At 45.7% G+C, this 20,420-nt stretch overlaps 1 protein-coding gene across 2 annotated transcripts in view; it reads left to right on the top strand.

Moving 5' to 3' along the window:
• Positions 1-20,420, top strand: part of SULF2 (sulfatase 2) — a 106,891-nt gene that overhangs the window by 29,199 nt on the left and 57,272 nt on the right. For both annotated transcript variants that reach the window (XM_006921896.3, XM_025040050.1), the window contains exon 3: positions 11,826-12,065. In XM_006921896.3, coding sequence (XP_006921958.1) covers positions 11,826-12,065 — 240 coding nt within the window. The remainder of the gene's footprint in view (positions 1-11,825; positions 12,066-20,420) is intronic.

The raw sequence follows: 20,420 nt of genomic DNA, 5'->3' as shown, positions 1-20,420 counted from the left end.
ATGAAAAGTGCAAGTAAATTTCAAGCTTCAGTCGTGGTTGGACCCAGGGTCTCTCTGGATGTCATCTGTCGCTCCATCTCCATGGCCTGAGCTTTCCTCCACATTGGTTTCACTCAGCCCAGCTTTCCAAACACGTCCCTGGCGTCTCCTGACCTACAGGAATGCTCCACCCTTACAGAAGGAGTTTCTCTCTCCTGTGAGTGCCAGTAAAAGCCCCCAGACTAACCTGGCACTCTCTGTGGCATCTGGTCAACCATGAACCATGCAAGGGATGGACCAGTGTGCCCAGGTCCTGGATACCAAATCATTCACAGTGATTGGCTGGCCTGGGTCACATGCACATTCCTAGAGCCAGGGATGAGGCCAACCGCCCATGAACCATGAAGACTAAGAGAGGAGGGTAGGGGCGATTCCCTAAAAGAAAAGGCAAGAGCTAAGGTAGATGCGGTCAAGTCCAGGAGGTGCCATGGCACCATCACAGGCTCTCTCCAAAGCAGGGTGCCCAGAGGGTGGACCAGATTCATACAACACCAGGTGTTTATTGAGCACCTGCAATGTGCCAGAGGGGATCCAGCAGCAAACAAAATAGGCAAAATCTCTGCTCTTATGGAGCTTACTTTCTACTCTGAGTTAATTAAAAAAAAAAAAAAGAAAAAGTTATGTGAGATACGTGTGCATAAGACAGTGGACAGTGGTGAGGGGAACAAAGCAAGGAGAGGGGTGGGGAAAGGCAGAGCTGCGATTGTACGTAGGGCACAGCCTCACCGAGAAGGCACAGAAGGGAAGGGAGCCAGTCAAGGGGATTCCCCTGCGAAGAGTATTCCAGGCAGAGGGAACAGTGAGTGCAAAGTCCCCGGGGCAGACGCAGTCCTGGCGGGCTCACCCAGCAGTCCAGAGGCCAGAGTGGCAGAGCAGGGTGAACAAAGGGACAGAAGGAGGTGAGGTCTGAGAGCTAATGGGGTGGGTCACGCAGGGCCTTTGAACCAGGAAGAGGACTTTGGCTTTCTGAGTGACATGGACATCGCGCAGAGGAAGATCTTCATCTGACTCACATGTGAATGTGATGCCTCTGGCTGTTCCATGGAGACTGGGGGATGCCATGCGAGCAGGGACCCCAGAGAGGAGGCTGCCGCAGAGGTCCAGGCAGGAGATAATGGAGGCTCGGACCAAAGTGGGAAAAAGAGTCCGATGCCACACATTCATGGCGGACAGAGCTGATAAGATGTGCCGATGGGTCTGATGTGGAGCGGGAGAGGGAAATCAAGAATAACTCCAAGATTTTGACCTAACCAGCTACAAGGAGGGATTTTCTGTTTACGGAGGTGGGGAATGCTAGGGTGAGGGGCTCAGTTCTGGACTCCTACGTGGCAGATGCCTGCAAACCGCCAAGAGGAGCTTGTCCAGGGCAGCCAGCCTTCAGAGTCAGAAGTTCAGGGGCGAGGCCCAGGCCTGGGTGGGCCTCGAGCAGGGGAGGGTAGGAATTGCATGCAGATTGCTTGCCTGTTTTTGCTTTCCTGGGTCCAAGACCCTCACCAGATTCCCAGAGAGGTCGGGGATCCTCGGCCTGGAGGGCTGCTTGTGCGGGGAGTCGGGCTTTTGAGGAAAGGCCTTGGGAGGGTTTCTGGCCAGGCCCTTGTTTTTCACTTTCCATCTGTGAACACAAGGAAACCACACCCTGAGCTGCAGACTGATATCCAGAAATCGATTCTAAATTGCAGGCTTAGGTCTCCGCAGGGGCCAAATGGCTGGAAGCCCAGGACAGTGTGCCCAGGTCCTGGATACCAAATCAGTGGTAACTTCCACCTCAGCCTCTCTGAGATAGCAACTGCTGACGTTCCTGCCGCTGCTCACTGGAGTTAGAAAAACATGTCGGCACAGGTTGTGTCAGGAAGAAGAGGCTCATTCGGACCCACCCCGGTGTTCGACTTGCCAAGCACATTCCTGCAAGTTTTGTTTTTTGTTGTTTTTTTTTTTTTCAATTTAGCAACACTTGGGAGATTACTTAAATTCTGGAAGCTAAGTGTATTGGGATTAAGTTCGGCTGCATGTAAAAGAAAATGTAAAGTAGCAGTGGCTTAAACTAGATAGAATTTTGCTTCCCCCTCACATAAAATTGTCTGGAAGTCGCATGGCAGTCCGGGGCTGCCATGGTGGCTTCAAGGTTATCAGGGGAGCTTTCTATTCTCCCATGCTTATTGCATGGCTTCCATTTCAAGGTCTCCTCATGGATGTCTGGGATGAGGTCCTTCAAAGGAACTGACATCACATACAATTTTTATTTCACAGACAAAATTTATTTACGTAGCCACACCATCTTGGCAAGAAACGGGGGGCACACTCAGATTTGGGTTATTCACGGAGGCTTTAACTACTTTGGCTATAAGGTGTGAGCAAATGTGGGGAAACCGCTAACTAACCCAAGGTTAGTTAGTAGCAGTGGGGTTATCCCCACCCCAAGACCAAGAGGATGAAGATAGGGAAGGATTACTGGAAGCTAGAGACACAAAGGGCCACCCATCAGAAGTGTCACTCTGTTGACCCCACCAGGAAGGAGGTGGAGGGATCCATACCCCAACCTCAGTCTCTTCTTTTGGTGATGTCCCCTCAGGGCCCCCCACTGACCAAACCCGGCCTAAAGCCGGAGGGTAGACACTTGTGGATGCAGCTCGTCCAGGTCAGCTCCCTGGGCTGCAGAGCTGGGCAGAGGTATCTGGAAGGCCAGGAAGGACCACTCCCACGTGTGGCTACAAGAGAGTCTGGGAAATGTAGTTTCCTAGCTAAGCGCATTGAAGATTAAAATCAGAACTTCTTAAGAAGGGGAAACAGATATTGGTGAGTAACCCAGGGTCTCGGCCACACCAGAGAAGAAGAGCAAGGGACTCAGTGAGGGGCATCACCTCTAGCAGGGGCAATGTGGTTGGGTGACAAGCCCTGCACCATGAGAAGGAGACATCACATGGAAACTAGGGAAGGAGCATCACAGACAGAAGGACAAGTGCAAGAGCCATGTGGCAGGAAGGACAGCCAGCAGGACTTGGGGAGTGAGCGGGAGAATGCTGGGGGTGAGGGCAGAGAGGAGATGGGGAAGGCCAATGGAGAGTCACTGAGATGTTCTGGGCGGGTCAGATGCTCATGATTCATGTTTCAGTGGCTCACTCCGGCTGCAGGTCGAGAGGGGGTGGCCCAGGGACAAGAGCGGAATCAGCAAGCCCAGGTGGGAGATGATGGGAGCACTGCAGAGGGAGAGGGGTAGATGGAGCAGGTTCCATTTTGAAGGTCGGGCAGGCAGGGCTTGGTGATGGATTGCAAGTAAGAGGGGAGGGAAGGAGAATCAAGGATGACTCCTAGGTTTTTGGCTGAGCTGCTGGGCAGATGGTGGTGCCGTTTACAGAGATGAAGAGACTGGGGGAGGAGGAATGAGTTTTCGGGCTTAGCACAGACATCAAGCTGCTTTGCAAACAGCACCCACCGGGCCAGGAGCTAGGTGACTGGAAAATGGGCAAAACACCCTGGAGACCCCTCATGATTGAATAAAGAGCTTCTGCCAAGGGCAGTGCGTTGGAGAATTACAAGTGAAAGGAACATTTCTGGGTGGAGCTTCTGAGAGAGGAAATGACCAATGATTGCTGGGTGCCATTGATTATACAAGCGACCAGCCCTTTCCCAGAGTCCCTCTGCCAACTCCCCTATGGAGCATGACCCTATCAGAATTTTCTCCCAGAAGCTTCTGCAACCAGAGCCAGCAGAAGGCAGAGAAGGAAAAATGAACTTCATGATCTCTCTGACAATCCAATGTTCATTAATGAAATTCTAATACTGCCTCGTCGACATCTGCTTAATTGATTTCGGGCTTGGGAACCAATTTCGAGCCTTGGCTTTTTATAGCTAAAAACAGGAATTACATTCGACTTTGTTTTGTGATATCCAAGAATCAGCGTGGCTTCCCCTGTGCCACCATCGTGAGGAAACCTGCTCTGAGAAACAGGTCCTGGGGATCTAGTGTCATTCTGAATTGAGTTTTGTTTTTGCCAAGAGATAACAATGAGCACTTTCCAGCCCAAGCTTGGAAAACAACAGAGTCCCTTTGCCCAGATGTGGCCTCTGGTTTGTCCCCCAGGCCTTTGTCTCACCCCGTGATAGGGACAGAACTACTCTGGGGCACTTGGGGTCTGATGGTGATTAAGTAGGTGTCGCCATGGACTGGCAGCTCACAATATGATCCAGTGACATATCGGGCATTCCAGGGACACTCAGAGACCAGATCAGGGCTGCCAATGTGAATTCCAGCCTGGTGGATGGACACCATTCGCTGGAAGACAGGGCAGGACATAGGTGCTTTCCCAGCTGTGGCTCAAGCTCAGGGCCCTCCAGGTCAAGGCTCCGTTCCAGCCTTTACCCAGCAGACTCACAGCCTCTCTTCCTCCACTTAAAGCCTGCTCTCTGTGGGTTTCTGGGCCACAGGAAGTACTACTTTGCTAGTTTACTTAGCTGGTCCCTTCAGCCGGAATAGCATCAGCTAAGGGTTGCAAACTCAGTTCCGACAGGGCCTGGCAGGTGCTGCAAAAGACAGACGTGGGCATGGTAGGGACCAAGAAAACCAGCCAGATGGAGGCCTTCTACAGCCAGCCTTGGCTTCTCTACCTATGGGTCATCAAAGCCAGGTCTTTATATTTTTCAAACAAAGCCTGAAAGCTGGATTGATGTGTAATCTCCCAATTAAAAATACAAAGTTAGCAATTAATTCAAATTCTTACACGCTTTTGAGCAGACCTAAATCAAACACACGTGCAGACAAGATTCTTCCAGAGGCACGTGGTTTGTGACTTCTGTGCTACAGTATAATTGGGAGCTACAATAATTAAAATGTTTAAAAGCTAGCATGAATTAAATGATTCCTGTATGCCAAGCATTGGGCTTTACATTTATTTTTCTCAATTATAATTCTGCAGTAGTCCAGGTGAGAGATGATACTGGTTAGACACAGATGTAAGTCGAGACTCTGGGTTTTATTTTTAACTTTGTGTCCCGCCTCCCAGGACTTTCCCAAGGAGAGCCGAACATCACAGAATCTAACTATTTATCTACAAACATTGGAAGGCATCATCTCATCGGTTACCTATCAAAACCAGTGCTTCCTGTGCCACCCAGGTTGGGGCCATAGGAGTTTGTCTGGGAGCGATACATGGTTCACCTGCTCTCAGCTGTCACAGGCCTCGAGGGCAGGAAGTGGATATGAGCCACCTAAGCCCCAGGAATGGCAAAATTTGGGTCATGTTTTGAATCTTGAAAGCCCCCAGCACCTGCTCAGTCCCCATAGGTAGCAGTTGCTCTGACCTAGACTTTTAGAAGAGCAAATTATCGCAGCATCTCCCAAAATGCCTCACTTAATGATACAGGCGATGCATGAGGTCAACTCATGCATCACCTGTATCAATCAACAGATGCTGATTTTACTCCTTACAAACTTATTTCGATATCCATTAAAAAAAAAAAAAAAACATCGTTAGCACATCAAATCCAGAATTTCACATAATTACTTGGATTGAAATTCAAGTTTATTTTTTTAAAGTCACTTTAAAGCAGAATATCAAATCAAGTAAATAACAGCACAGGTGGTACATTAAGAGGTCCCCAAAAAAGCAGTCACATCGTGGGTGGGCAGATGTGTGTCAGGGGATAAAAGTCAGGTTCCTGGCGAGTGGTTCGGGCACCAAAATTTAAGTACCATCATCAGAGTGGTGGGGCCTCCCTGGCCCGTGAGAGTCACCGAGAGGTGTCAGGGTGACCTCACCCCTGGCCCAGCAAGGTGGGAAGGTTTGATCACGGAAAAAAACCGAGTCTGTTTTTGTTTCTGTGTCCCCAGGTTTATGTTGGACAATATAAGTTTCGGTTGGCTGGCCTGGCTTCGTTTAAAATATTGAAAACGGGCCTGTTTATTTCTGTGTGGCCGCGTCTTCCAGGTTCTTCCCCTCCCTTCAGAGCCGTCCATCTGCATTAGGGCTGTGCTGGGCGAGGAGATTAGATCATATGTTTTTGCGTTCCAGATGCGACTTTACAGTGCCTCGTCGCTATGGCAGTTTTAATAAAGCAGGTTCCTGTCCCCAAGGGGAGGCTTAACATGTCATGCTGCTTACGCACAGATGCCACTGTCATTTCAAGGCATCGTTAAATTGCACTTTAATAGCAGAGTGACACGGCTGTCCTTCAGCTGGCTTGTTTAGGCAGGGGTGAGTGTACCGAGCAGGCACGCGCAGGGAACTACTGGTCAAGAGCAGCCAATCGCTCAGCTCCTCTGAAATTAGTAGGATGGAGATATAAGCACTTGGAGACCCTGGTTTTGAGCCCATTAACTATAAGAAATGGTTCTACAGGCCGCTTGATTTTTGCCAACACAGCATTTGGGGCCGCTGACTGCAGGTGAATTATTCACCAGGTGGCAGTCTCCCTACTTTCCAGAAAGGCCTGACAGGCTAGGTGGTCTGCCAGCTTTGTCCTTTCTGCAGTCCCTAGAGACCAGGTTGCTGACATCTCATCACCAGAGGCTTCCTCCTTTCTCTTCGTTGTTTGTGAAGAGCAGGCTAAGGGTCGATTCTGCGTGGACTGCCCTAGGTTCAGTTCTTCAAGAAATATTTTTTGAGCGCCTACTATGTGCCAGGCACTATTTCAGGTCTTGAGGCTGTAAGGCACAGTCGGTAATCACAGCCCTCGTGGTGCTGACATCTGGGACCGCAGGGGGATGGCAAGCAAGATAACTAGGTAAAGGCACATAGTACGTTAGATACGAAGAGTGGAAACGTAAAACAGGAATCGGATATGAACTATCTGGGCGGAGGAGTTAAATTGTGGATGTGATGGGCAGGGAAGACCTCCCTGAGAACTTCTGAGAGGAAACAGGACGGGGGTGAGGGCGCAGGCCATGGGGTACTGGGGCAAAGGCGTCCCCGTGAGGAGGGGCAGCCGGGGCAAAGACTCGGATGTGGGAAGTGAGCCAGGCAGGTCTGAGGGACGAGGGACAGGGACGAGGCCCGTGGCTGCAGAGTGGGCGGGGAATGGGGACCGGATGCTGCAGGGCCTGCGGATGACCACAGGGACTTCGTCCTCGAGCGAGTGGGAGCCGTGGACGGTGCGGGAGGCACTCTGGGTAAACGGTCAGAGTCCAGTCAGGAAGCAGTTGACCTAATTCAGAGGAGAGAGGATGGCTGCCAGCCCAGGGAGGAGGCGACAAGGCTCTGATTGCGGCTGTACTTTGAAGAAGGAGCAGCAGGCCTTGCTGGTGCATTGCAGTGGGAACGGAACGATGGGGCCAGGAAGCAGCCGAGACTATTGCCTGAGTAACTGGAGGAAGGCGACGCAGGAGCCATGAGTGCACAGGTGACATCTGGAGCTCAGTTTTGGGTCCGTGGTACCCAAAGTGTCTTTAGACAACGGAAGAACATCACTGGGTAGACAGTCCTGGGTGCGCCAAGCCATTCTGTGCCAGACGCCAGCCAACCCCTCACCTTTCCACAGTCTTCACCGTATCTGTCTGCTACCTGTGCTACTATTTTACTTTTTTCCAAAACAGCTGTAATCGTTTTTCAAAAAGAACAAGATTCCACTACCCTAAATAAGAGAAGGTAGCATCGCTTGCCCTAAATGGCAGGAAAATAACCCATGCGATCAGGTGTAAGCTAATACTGCCGCCCGCCTAGAGCTTCAAATTCGTGACCAGTCCTCTCCCTGTTGAAGTAAGAGATGTCTAGGTGTTAAGGATGCGACACCACCAACCCAAGACTTTCTCCTGGAATTTATCAGGAGTGAACAGAAATCACTTTCCCACCACTGGTGTCCCTGGTCATGTGATCCTGTGCTGCTGTCATTGCTGGTGTGCCAGCTAAAGTCATCTCTGAGATGACTGGGGGAGCAGATATACATACAGTCCGGCCTCGTCGAAGCCAAGAGTTGATCACGTGCATGGGGACCTCTCTGCACTTCCTTGGTACAGCGTCACCACCTCCCACGTGGCGTAAACTGAATGTTTTCTGAACGTGATGCCCAGCGCCCCGCTCTACCGTTGGACAAGCCTGGGTTCAAGGCCTCGTGTCCCACTTACTCTGTGGCCTTGATCTGTCATTTAAGTCTCAGCACTCGATTCCCTTCTGCTAAATGCCCTGGTGGGACGATTAAAATGATGTGTGTCATGTGCCTAGCGCAGTGCACACGACCAACGTGCAGTCGACGACAATCGATGATGATGATGATGCTTATGCTTGATGTATAACACTGCCCTCTCCCCCAGGGACAAGTTAGAGCTGTCTCGACAATTAAGTTATATTAGGAATTGCAAAACCAAGGCCTTCAGGTTCCAGGCAGGGGAGGTGGGTGCTCGGAGTTGGTGTAAGGCTAGCACGTGCTGGGGAGTGACCAAGGCCTTCAGGTTCCAGGCAGGGGACGTGGGTGCTCGGAGTTGGTGTAAGGCCAGCACGTGCTGGGGAGTGCAGCCGACAAGAGAGCACGTGATCTTTTCAGTGCTTTTTAAAGTCACATTTTAAAAATCCACTGCACAAAACACACATGTCTATAGAACAAACCAACTTGGGGCTCCTGAGTTATATGGAAACCCAAAGAGTAAGATCACATTTTGGTTATCCTAGCAGATGTTTGTTGAGTACCCACTATGTGCCAGGAACTGTTCTAGACTTGGGAATACGACAGTGAACAAAGCAGGCCTAAATCTCTGCTCCCGTGGAGCTGTTCCAATGGGAGCGACAGGCAGCGTGTAGACAAGTGAACTAGAAGTGACTTTGGTGTCCGAGGGCAGTAACTGCCTTGTGGGGAAGCGAAGCAGGGAAGGGAGTGGGGAGGGCTGATAGGAGGGATAGAGGTTTCATGTGGGGCCAAGGAGGCCTCTCTGAGGCGTCTCTCAGGTATTTGGTCAGTAACCTGAGAGAGACCGAGAGGGAGCACCTCAGGCAGAGGGCATCGCTAAGGCAAAGGCCACGAGATAGGAATGTGGCCAGTGTTCAAGCCCGGGACCTCAAGAACATGACCTTAAGGTCTCAATTTGTAGTAAAAAAAATTCAAGGTGGAAGGAGCTGGTTGGCCAGCAGAAGGCTGCCTGGGATCCCAAGGGGCCAGGTCCCCAGGAGCGGCCGCAGGTTGGCGAGGCCCCAGGGCTCTACCAGACATGGACCCCAAGACGGTGCCACACTCCATCAGGTCCTGGCAAATGAGCACCTGCTGAAGGAGGCCTCGAAAAGCCAACCTCCTCCAACCGCTCCAGAGAGAGCCTTTGCACACCTAGTGGAGAGCCTGTAATTGCCCACCAGTTACAGCTGGGACCCTTGAGGACTTCTCGGGAGGGCACGTGATTTTGACACAGATGTATACACAGCTCCAGGGCCTGATGAGTCCTGTTCAGACACAAAGCCAGTTCCCTCCTCCACCCAGCGGGGGCCACCTTGGCCGAGAAGCTCAGGAAATGCACCTGGTTCCAGGAGCATCCCTTGTAAAACCACGTCAGTGCTGGGCTTGAAAGGGCAGGCTCTCTTGTTTTTTTCAGTCACTCAGTAAGTTTTTACGGAGCACCGATTGTATATTCCTGGGAGTGGAGGAGTAGCCAGCACCCTGGATCACCCAGAACTCTCAGTCCAGAAGGAGAGGCAGACCATAAACAAGCAAACCAGTAAAAATAGACCATTTCAGAAGGAGATGAATGCTAAGAAACACACACTGGTATGGTGGGAAGGTGGCAGGGTGGGGGCTTCTTCAGACGGGACGACGGCCAGGCCTTGCTGAGGAGGTGACCTCTAAGTCGAGATCTGAAGGATGGGACAAGCTGGCCAAAGCGAAGTCTCAGAGAGTCTCAGGTGGCGGCAAAAGCAAGTACAAAAGTCCTGGGGCAGGAATGTGCTTGGAACATTGGACACACGATGTGGAGGCCAGTGCAGCCAGCCAGGCAAGGGGGAGAAAGGAGACGAGGTCAGAGAAACGTGGGAGGTGGGTTACCGGGGAGAGAAGGTCTGGAAGAGTCTTTCAGGCCACAGGAAGGAATTCAGGTTTTCTTCTAAGCGCGACGGGAAGCAATTTCGATGGTTTTGAGCAGTGAAGAGATGTGATCTGTGTTCGCCTCAGGGAAGCTATAGTGCTGTTTCCATCCGCCTTTGGCAAAAAGATGGGCTAAAGAGCTATATAAAGCTCCTTTTCGTTCTTAGCCTTTCAGGGCAGCATGCTGTGGGGGGTCTGATTAGCTGTTTTAAGGTTTCTAGGGGGTTCCCGGTGATTGGGGTCAGCAGCTCCCCAGCAAGAACCTCACGTGCCTGGTAGACACTATATCGGTTTCCTATCTGTCCTAACAAATCGCCACAAACTAGAGGGCTTAAAACAATAGAAATTTACTCTCTCACTGTTCTAGAGACAGAAGTTTGAAATCAAGGTGTCAGCAGGGCTGTGGTCCCTCCGAAGGCTGTCGGAGAGAATCGTAACCTGCTCTTCCAGCTCCCTGGGGCTCCAGTGGCCTGCAGGTGCATCCCTCCAGTCTCTGCCTTCGTCTCTACCTGGCCTGTGTCTGTGTGCTTCTTCCTTGTCTCTTATAAGAACACTCGTCATTGGTTTCAGGGCCCACTCACGTAATCCAGCAGCATCTCCCCTCAAGATCCTTAAGTCCATCTTCAAAGACACTTTCTCCAAATTAGGTCACATTTACAGACCCTGAGGCTTAGGACATGGACATACCTGAGGGGTGGCCAATCCATTACAGACCCTAAGAGTTGCAAGGAGTATGCAAAGAACTGAGGATGGCCATAAAGGAAGAGAAAAAGAATTTTCACTGACTATTTCCATGAAAGCTACTTAAGTATTTGGGTACCAGCCACAGTGTACAGAGACGTACCTACTCTTCACACATTTATTGAGCACCTGCTGTGTGTCACGGGGGTGTTGAGGATTCAGCACTGAGCAGGGTGCTGTCTTTGCCCTCGTGGGGCCCTCGGCACAGTGTGAGTGTGAACACCTGCCCACAGTAGGGTTTCCACACACGTTAGTTTTCTTTCCTTCCCACACCCCTTACTCTGCTGACCGCTCCGTTGAGAAACAAGAGTGGGCATGAATGAAACCGCCCTTCCTGATGGTGTAGAATGAAGCCCTAATAACACAGGCTGCACCTGTAATAAGAGCTCAAGGGAACCAGAAGCCAGAGGGACCCGAGGGCAACGGGGGGAGGCGCGGCTCAACCGACGGGTTAGGTTTGGGGGGACGTGGGAAGTGGGTCCTGAGCTAGAAGGACCGTGTGGACAGAGGTGGGGAGTGTGGTTAGTGGTTGATGTAGAGCATTTCGGCTGAGAGGTGGTCAGGGAGAAGGTGGGCCAGGGGGCTGGCGTGACCGGGTTTCAGTCAGAGCAAACAATTCTTGGGAAAGGTCCAGACAAAACAGTGTAATCTTCCCTCAATTTACACAGTGGTTGCTTTTAAATATATATATCAGTGTATATTAATACACTGCAAAAAAAAAAAAAGTGTTCTGTTCATATGTAAAACAGAGTTCCATTCTAGGCGCAGATGATTTATAAACAGTTTTTTACCCAGGCCCTCATGTACGCCCGGTGGGAATGGGGACCCAGCAAGCTTCCTGATGGTGTAGGTCCATCTCACAGTGCCTTGATGGCCGCTGCCCACAAATGCCAGCAGCCTAGTCCGTCCCCGGAGATTTCCAGATGCACCCCTCCCCAGGAATGGGGCCGCCGCCCTCTTGAGAGCCACTCAGCGCCCGTCCCTAACTGTTTCGCGCCATAGATGGGTGCACGACTTAGAATGTGCTGGCCAGCGTCTCACCTCCGCTCCCGTTGCAGGTTCCATGCAGGTGATGAACAAGACGCGGCGCATCATGGAGCAGGGCGGGGCGCACTTCATCAACGCCTTCGTGACCACGCCCATGTGCTGCCCCTCGCGCTCCTCCATCCTCACCGGGAAGTACGTCCACAACCACAACACCTACACCAACAACGAGAACTGCTCCTCGCCCTCCTGGCAGGCGCAGCACGAGGGTCGCACCTTTGCCGTGTACCTCAACAGCACAGGCTACCGGACAGGTGAGGGGAGCAGGCGGCTGCGGTCAAGTGGGTGGGCAGGCAGCCTCCGGAGTGGCCCAAGTGTCCTGACCTCAGACCACTATCCCTCTCGTTGTGGCCTCTGCCCTTCAGGGCCACCCTAGATGACTTCAGGTAGTGCGCGGACAACTTCATCTTAATTTAAAAGTTGTGTGTTTATTTCTGTATGCATTAGAAAAACACAGGTTGATTTGCCTAAAGTAGTGATAGAAAATGACCTTTTCGAAGGAATTTGAGTTTTAAATAAAAGTGAGTCCGTTTAAAATATGAATCATACTACAGAGAGAAGCCAGTACCCATGCATGAGTTTGCCTTCTCTGTGATTTATGTTAAAACCATCAGGGACTGATGTATTGGAAGAAGTTTCCAGAAGAATATTGGGCTGGGAGGTGGGGATAAAACTGGTGTGGAGAATGGACAGGAGCGTGTGCGGGGATTGTGTGGTCACTCTAGAGAAAGGCCCAGAAGCTGACATGGCAGTGGACTGTTTGTCTCCCACATCTGATGGTCTGCATTACGCAGTACGCTCCCTCCATCAGTGCCAGGCAGCATTGCATGCTGGGGGAGGGTGAGCAAGGCTTCCTGTCTCTTGCAAGAAGTACTTTGGTGGGTTCTGAAGACTCACTTCCCAGGCTCATTGCCTGAGGCAAAGGCACAATTACAATCACTTACCTCTGACACCATTGCAAAATCCTCCAAACTCAATTTAATTTGGTGTGCTTTAATTAAAAATAAATAAATACTCTTCACCTTGGCTAAGGAGCTGAGGCAGTTGTAAAATCAGATATTATACCTTGGATGTTGCAACTCCAGGAAGTTGTGTCCCAATGGTCAGGGGCTTGTTTGGGTGGGAGTGACATGAGGGAAAGACAGATCCCTCCCTCAGCTTGGTCCCCTTAGATACATGGTGTGGCTACGAGGACACGTCAGGATGGAGAACAAGCTGGTGAGGTGTGTCTTCTTGTAGAATCGCCTAGAAAGTGGGTTGTGCTGAGAGCACCAGGAAGGCCTCGGTCCTATACACATAACCCTGTTGGTCTTGGGTCTTTACAGAAAGCTGAGTGTGTCAGAGTTTACTAGGAACCACCACCCCGCTGGTTGCAGGGTCCCGGATGTAGGCGGAGGAAGCATTCATTCAGCGACATTCCGTTATAAGGTTGATGAGTTGCCATAGGAACTTCACTCTTGTTTCGATCAATTAGCCTCTAGTAACACTGGTGTCCTTATACGTGATTTCCCTTAAAGTTGCAGAACCTATTGTCGATATTAGTGAGGATGTATTGTAATTATAGATGTTTGTTCCCAGGGTCGCCAGCGTTCAGCTATTTCTAATCTGAATGTTTTGCTGAAGTCTGCAGGCTTAAAAAATGTTGGCAAAACTCAATGTAAACTGTGGGTCAAACAAAACGTGTCTGAGGGATGAGTGTGGCTCAGAAACACTTCTTATGACTTCTGGCTAAAAGATCTGTGCAGAAACCTTTAACTTTGGGTACCAGAGGGAGAGTAAGGACCCCAAGAGCGTTCTCATGAACCCCGCTCATTTGACAGCCACCATAATGGCAACCCAGAAAAGAGATTTGCCCAGAGTCATAGAATGAGGTGCCGTGGCAGAATCAAAATGGAAAAGAGACTGTGGGCATTCAAAGGGAATCTGGAAATTGCATCCCTCAAATTGAAAGGAAACACAGATCCTACGATAACTAAAGTGTGAGTGGTGGGAGCCAAAGCCTAGTGTTTCAGAATCACACAGCTGCTGCAAGGAAAGGAACCGTCTCGTAGGAGCAAGCATTCTTCAAGGTGGATTTCCCAAACTTTATCCTTGAATTTACACAAATCACCACAAAGCTGTTTTTCCAAGGAATTGCTTTCATCCTAATATGCTTAATTATACCCTCAATGAAGACTGGGATCATAGCGTCAAATGTAAACTGCCACACACAGAACACTTACGTCTTTTGTAAAACTGTCACTGGGAATTTTATTTGTTATATTCAGATTGTCCCTCTATGCAAGAAGCCCCATTCCAACCTGACTTTCAGAACTCATGACCTTGAAAATGTCTGTTTACTCCGATGGACTGATGTGTTCCTAACCATTAAATAACAAGAGCTGTGTACCCTATATACTTTCCCTCTTTGCTCTGGCAGCTAGGATGCTCAGATTTGAATTTTATATTAAGTTGGTGCTTAAAGGGAAAACGTAAAGATACCACTATGTAATATTAATTATGCTGGTCATTGTCAACTGATTGAGAAAAGTGACACACACACAAAAAAACTATAATGAATTTAAAATCCCTCAGATTAATTTTATTTGTATTACTCACATTACAATATATAATAACTTTGAGTCCCCCAAACATCATTTGGTTAGCTGTTCTTGCTGATTTTAGATTCATTAAACCCTGCATTTTTGTGGATGTCTAGGCCAGGCAATTGAGTTGGATTTAAGTTTGGCTGTGTGAGAGACCCAAGGTAGCAGTCATTTATTACTCTCTCAGTTAAAAGTCCATGCCACTCCGGTGGACTTGCCCCACTCAAAGTCACAAACTGATCAGAAACTCAACTTTCTTTTTCTTTTTTAATGAGATATAATTGACATATTACCTCATTTTAGTTTCAGGTGTACAACATAACGATTTGATATTTGTGTAAACTGCAAAATGATAACTATAATAAGTCTAGTTACATTCATCGCCATACATAGTTACAGAATTTTTTATGTGCCATTATGAGAAATTTTAAGATCTGCTCTCTTAGCAACTTTCAAATGTGCAATACAGTATTATCTGTAGTCACCTTGCTATACATTACATCTCCAGGATTTATTTCTTTCATAAGTGGAAATTTGTACCTCTTGACCCTCTTTACCTGTTTTGCACCCCCCAACCCTACCTCTAGCAAACACCAGTCTGTTCTCTATATCTCTGCGTTCAATTTTTTTAGATTCCACATATAAGTGAAATCACATGGTAATTGTCTTTTTCTGTCTGACTTATTTCACTTAGCATTATGCCCTCAAGTCCCATCCATGTTATCACAGATGGCAAGATTTCCTCTTTGACGGCTAAATAATATTCTTGTGCGTGTGTCACATTTTCTTTATCCAGTCATCCATTGATGGACACGTGTTGCTCGCGAATCTTGGCTATTGTAAAAATTGTTGCAGTGAACCTGGGGGTGTATATATCTTTTCAAGTTAGTGTTTTTGTTTTCTTCAGATAAATACCCAGAAGTGAGATTGCTGGGTCATATGGTAGTTCTATTTTTAATTTTTGAGGAATCTCCATACAATTTTTCATAGTGGATGAACCAGTTCACATTTCCGCCAACAGTGAACAAGGGTTCTCTTTTCTCTACATCCTCAACAACACTTATTTCCTGTCTTTTTGATAATAGCCATTCTAACAGGTGTGAAGTGATACCTCATGGTTGTTTTGATTTGCATTTCCCTGATGATCAGTGATATTGAGCACCTTTCCATGTACCCGTTGGCCATCTGTATATCTTTGGAAAAATGTCTATTCAGATCTTCTGCTCACTTTTTAATCTAATTGGATTTTGTTGGCTGGTTGGTTGGTTTTGTTTGTTTTGCTGTTGAGTTGTATGTGTTCTTTATATGTTTTGGCTATTAACCCTCTCTCAGATACATGATTTGCAAAAACTTTCTCCCATTTGGTAGGTTGCCTTTTCATTCTTTGTTGATGGTTTCTGTTGCTATACAGAAGCTTTTTAGTTTAAGTCCTACTTATTTATTTTTCTTTTTATTGCCTTTGCTTTGGTGTGAAATCCAAAAAATCATCACCAAGACCAATGTCGTTATGGTTTCAAGACTTATGTTTAAGTCTTTAACACATTTTGAGTTAATTTGTGTGTGTAATGTAAAATAATGGTCCAGTTTCATCCTTTTGCGTTTGGCTATCCAGTTTCTCTAACACTAAAGAGACTGTCCTTTCCCCATTGTATATTCTTGGCTCCTTTGTCATAAGTTAATTGAACGTACATGTATGGGTTTGTTTCCAGGTTCTCTATTCTGTTCCATTGATATACGTGTCTGTTTTTATGCTAACACTGTACTGTTTTGATTACTATAACTTTGTATTATAGTTTGAAATCAGAGAACATGATACCTCTAGCTTTGTTCTTCTTTCTCAAGATTGCTTTGGCTATTCAAGGTCTTTTGTGGTTCCACGCGAATTTTAGGATTGTTTGTTCAATTTCCGTAAAAAATGTCATTGGAATTTTGATAGAGATTGCACTGAATCTGTAGACTGTAGATTGCTTTGGGTAGTATAGACATTTTAACAATATTCTTCCAATCCATGAGCAAAGAATACCTTTATATTTATTTGTTTTTAGTTTCTTTCATCAGTGTGATAATTTTCAGTAAATAGGTCTTTCACCTCCTTGGTTAAAATTATTCTTAGGTATTTTCTTTATGCGATTGTAAATGGGATTATTTTCTTAATTTCTCCTCCTGATAGTTCATTATTAGTATATGCAAATGTAGTGGATTTTTGCACATTGAGTTGTATCCTACAACTTTATTGAATTTGTTTATTGGTTCTAACAGGTTTTTGGAAGTGTCTTTAGGATTTTCTATATATGATATCATATCTGCAAATAGTGACAGTTTGACTTATTACTTTTTGATATCGATACTTTTTCTTTCTTTTTCTTACCTAATTGCTCTGGCTAGGACTTTCATTACTCCATTGAATAAAAATGATGAGAGTGAGCATCCTTGTCTTGTTTCTAACCTTAAAGGAAAGGCTTTTAGCTTATACTATTGAATATTATGTTAGCTATGGGCTTATAGATGGCCTTTATTATGTCGACATGCATTCCCTCTATACCCACTTTCTTGTGAGTTTTTATTATAAATAGATGTTAAATTTTGTCAAATGATTTTTCTGCTTCTACAGAGATGATCGTGTGATTTTTATCCTTCATTTTGTTACTGTGGTATATCATACTGATTGATTTGTGGGTAATGAACCATCTTTGCATCTCTAGAATAAATTCCACTTGATCATGGTCTATGATCCTTTTAATGTATTGTTGAATTTGGTTTGCTAATATTTTGTTGAGCATTTTTGTATTATATGTTCATCAAAGATATTGACCTATGATTTTATTGTGGCATCCTCATCTGATTTTAGTATCAGGATAATGCTAGTCTTATAAAATGAGTTTGGAAGTGTTCCCTCTTATTTTTTGGAAAGGTTTTAGAAGGATTGGTATTAATTTTTTATTGAATGTTTGGTAGAATTCACCAGTGAAGCCATCTGGTCCTGGATTTTTGTTTTTTGAAAGGTTTTTGATTACCGATTCAATCTCCTTGCTAGTAATTGGTCTGTTCTGATTTCCTATTTTTTCATGATTCAGTCCTGGTAGGTTGTATTTTTCTAGGAACTTATACATTTCTTCTAGATTGTCAAACTTATTGGCATATAATTATTTATAGTAGTCTCGTATGTTCCTTTGTATTCCTGTGGTATCAGTTGCAACATCTCTTTCATTTTGAGTCCTCTTTTTCCTGATGATTCTAGCTAAAAGTTTGTCTATATTGTTTATCTTTTCCAAGAACCAGCCCTTAGTTTCATTGATCTTTTGTTTTGTTTTTTAGTCTCTATTTCATTTATTTTTGGTCTGGTCTTTGTTATTTCCTTCTTTCTACTAACTTTGCACTTCATTTGTTCTTTTTCTAGTTCTTCGAGATGTAAAGTTTGGTTGTTTGAAACTTTTCTTGTTTCTTGATATAGGTATTGATTGCTATGAATTTCCCTCTTAGAACTGCTTTTACTGCATCCCATAAGTTTTGATATGTTGTATTTCCATTTATGTTTGTCTCGGAGTATTTTTTTATTTATCTTTTGATTTCTTTGACTGACCGGTTGTTCAGTAGCATATTGTTTAGTTTCCACATATTTGTGAATTTTCCAGATTTCTTCTTGTAATTGATTTCATTTCCTACCATCATGGTCAGAAAAGAAGCTTGATATGATTTCAGTTTTCTTAAATTTGTTAAGATGTTTCGTGGCCTAACATATCCTGGAGAATGCTACACATGCACTTGAGAAGAAAGTATATTCTGTTGCTTTTGGGTGGAATGTTCTGTATGTATTTGTTAAGTCCATTAGTCTTACATGTTTAAGGCTGATGTTTCCTTTTTGATTTTCTGTGTGTTGATGAAAGAAAGGTGTTAAAGTCTTTTAATATTGTTGTATTGCTGTTATTTCTCCCTTTAGGTCTTTTAATATTTGCTGTATATATTTAGGTGCTCCTAAATTGATCAGAGACTTAGCTACTTTCTATGTCTCCTTATTTCCCATCGTTGAGAAATAAGTCCTATGAGTACATGTGACTACAAAGGATCATGGGGAATGTAGTCTTTATTTTGGGTGGCAGTTTGCCCAACTAAAAATTCTTTTACTATGGGAGAGGAAGAAAATAGATACTGATGGAAGATTAAAGTCACAACCACAGTAACAGTTCTCAACCGTTTGTGTATGTGATACCCTTTTTAGTACAGGAAGTCAACCTAAACTGTAGAAGACCAGAACCAGGAAACTGTTCCTTAAGTAGTAGACCAATTGTGGACCAACATTTCATATAAATTGTGCTTTTAATATATTTAGTTAGGTATTTTTAAAAGTAAACTTATTTTATGTTTTATCTAACAGTATTTAACAAAGGTTAGGTTATAATTGTAACTAATAGGTTGATTATTTAAGCAAATCAATTGATGAAGTGTCAATTGGGGCAGGGTGTAATTTGCCCAACAAATTTAAATGATAGCACAATATGGTACCCTTTACTTCACCTTCAGTTTTCACAGCAAAATCATAAGGGTTGTTTTTGCAAAAGCATTTAAGGATTTGATCAGTTTTCCCAAGGGCCTCTGTTAATCCTTTGACGTCAGAATCCTCCCCTGTGAAGTGCTTATTACCTCATCATTGTTTTCAGTGGCCTCTTCTTCAATTATCTCATAGACCAGATTATTTTTTTTTTGTCAGTGGCTTCGCATGTACTTCAAGCTGTCTTCCAGCATTACTTTAATTAATTTCACAAAACCTTGCATCTTTTACAAGATTTGCGATTTCATCTTGCAGTCATCTTGCTTTATGCTTCCCCGTGTTTACAACAGAGATTGACAAAGGATGAAATGAGAGATGTTAAGTTTAAGCAGGATAAATATCAATTTGTTCATGGATATTTCTATGTGTTGGCTTCCTCTAATCTCTGGGATTTAGATCTCAAATATAAATACCCTTAAAAGGATAAATTGCATCCTCAGTTTTTACAAAACATACATAGTCATCCTTTAGCACACTTCAGCTACCCTGGCTTTACTCACTTATATACCCACAAGTCAGTTATATAATGTTTTTGGAATTAGATGCCTCTCAGCTCTTTGCAAAGCAATTAAGAACAAGGGCTCTGCTCGGTTTTTAGTAAGGGCTCGACCACTTATTAGTTGAGTGAATTTGGACAAGTTATTTAACTTCTGTGTCTTGGTTACCTCAGGTAAGGATGATAATGTTACTTAGCTCACAGAGTTTCGTGAGGGTTAAATATTATCAGAACAGGGAAACATAGTAAACACTTAAGAAATGTCAGTGATGAGGATGATGATTTACACAAGTAACACATCATCACACAACTCATCCCAGACCAGTCTTCCAATGAATGTCACAATATGTTACCTCGGATGGTGGAAATAATTTGTACGCATGAATCAAAATGTGGCAGCATGTGTTCAACCTCTCTGGTAATCAGCGAAGTGCGAATTAAGCCAACAATGCACTATCACATCTCACCCATTACCACAGCAAATAGTAGAGGTTCTGTCACACCAGATGTTGGTAAGGATGTAGGAAAACAGGAAGTCGTGTACAGTAGAGGTGAGGATGCACACTGGCACTTCCACTTTGAAAAGCAATCTGGCAACTTCTAGCCAAGCCGAAAATGTGCATGTCCTTCCATTCAGCAGCTCTTCTCTGGCTCCCATTCCTCAGCTCTGAGATGACACGTGAGTTCTGTTTGAGCAAGGAGGGGATGCTTCCTGGTGATACCCATGGCCAGTAGATGGTCTTCAGATCCAAATGACAGAAACCCCAACTCCAAGTGGTTTCAACAAGATATGGAATGTTTTGTTCCCTAAACTGAAAAGATGCAGGTGAGCTTTAAGCAGAAGCAGCTCCTGTGGCTTAACAGTGACACGATTTTAACGTAAGGCCTGAGGTCTCGAGATGATAGCTGACACTTGCAGATGCTCCACGGCTCTTCCTTCATAGCCAGCAGTATCTTTCCCCAGAATGCCCAAGTAGTGAGA

Source organism: Pteropus alecto, unplaced genomic scaffold (assembly GCF_000325575.1).
Source record: "Pteropus alecto unplaced genomic scaffold, ASM32557v1 scaffold45, whole genome shotgun sequence".
In the NCBI taxonomy this organism is placed as follows: Eukaryota; Metazoa; Chordata; class Mammalia; order Chiroptera; family Pteropodidae; genus Pteropus; species Pteropus alecto.
The sequence above is the reverse complement of the archived record's forward strand: the minus strand, read 5'-3'. Positions and strand labels throughout refer to the sequence as shown.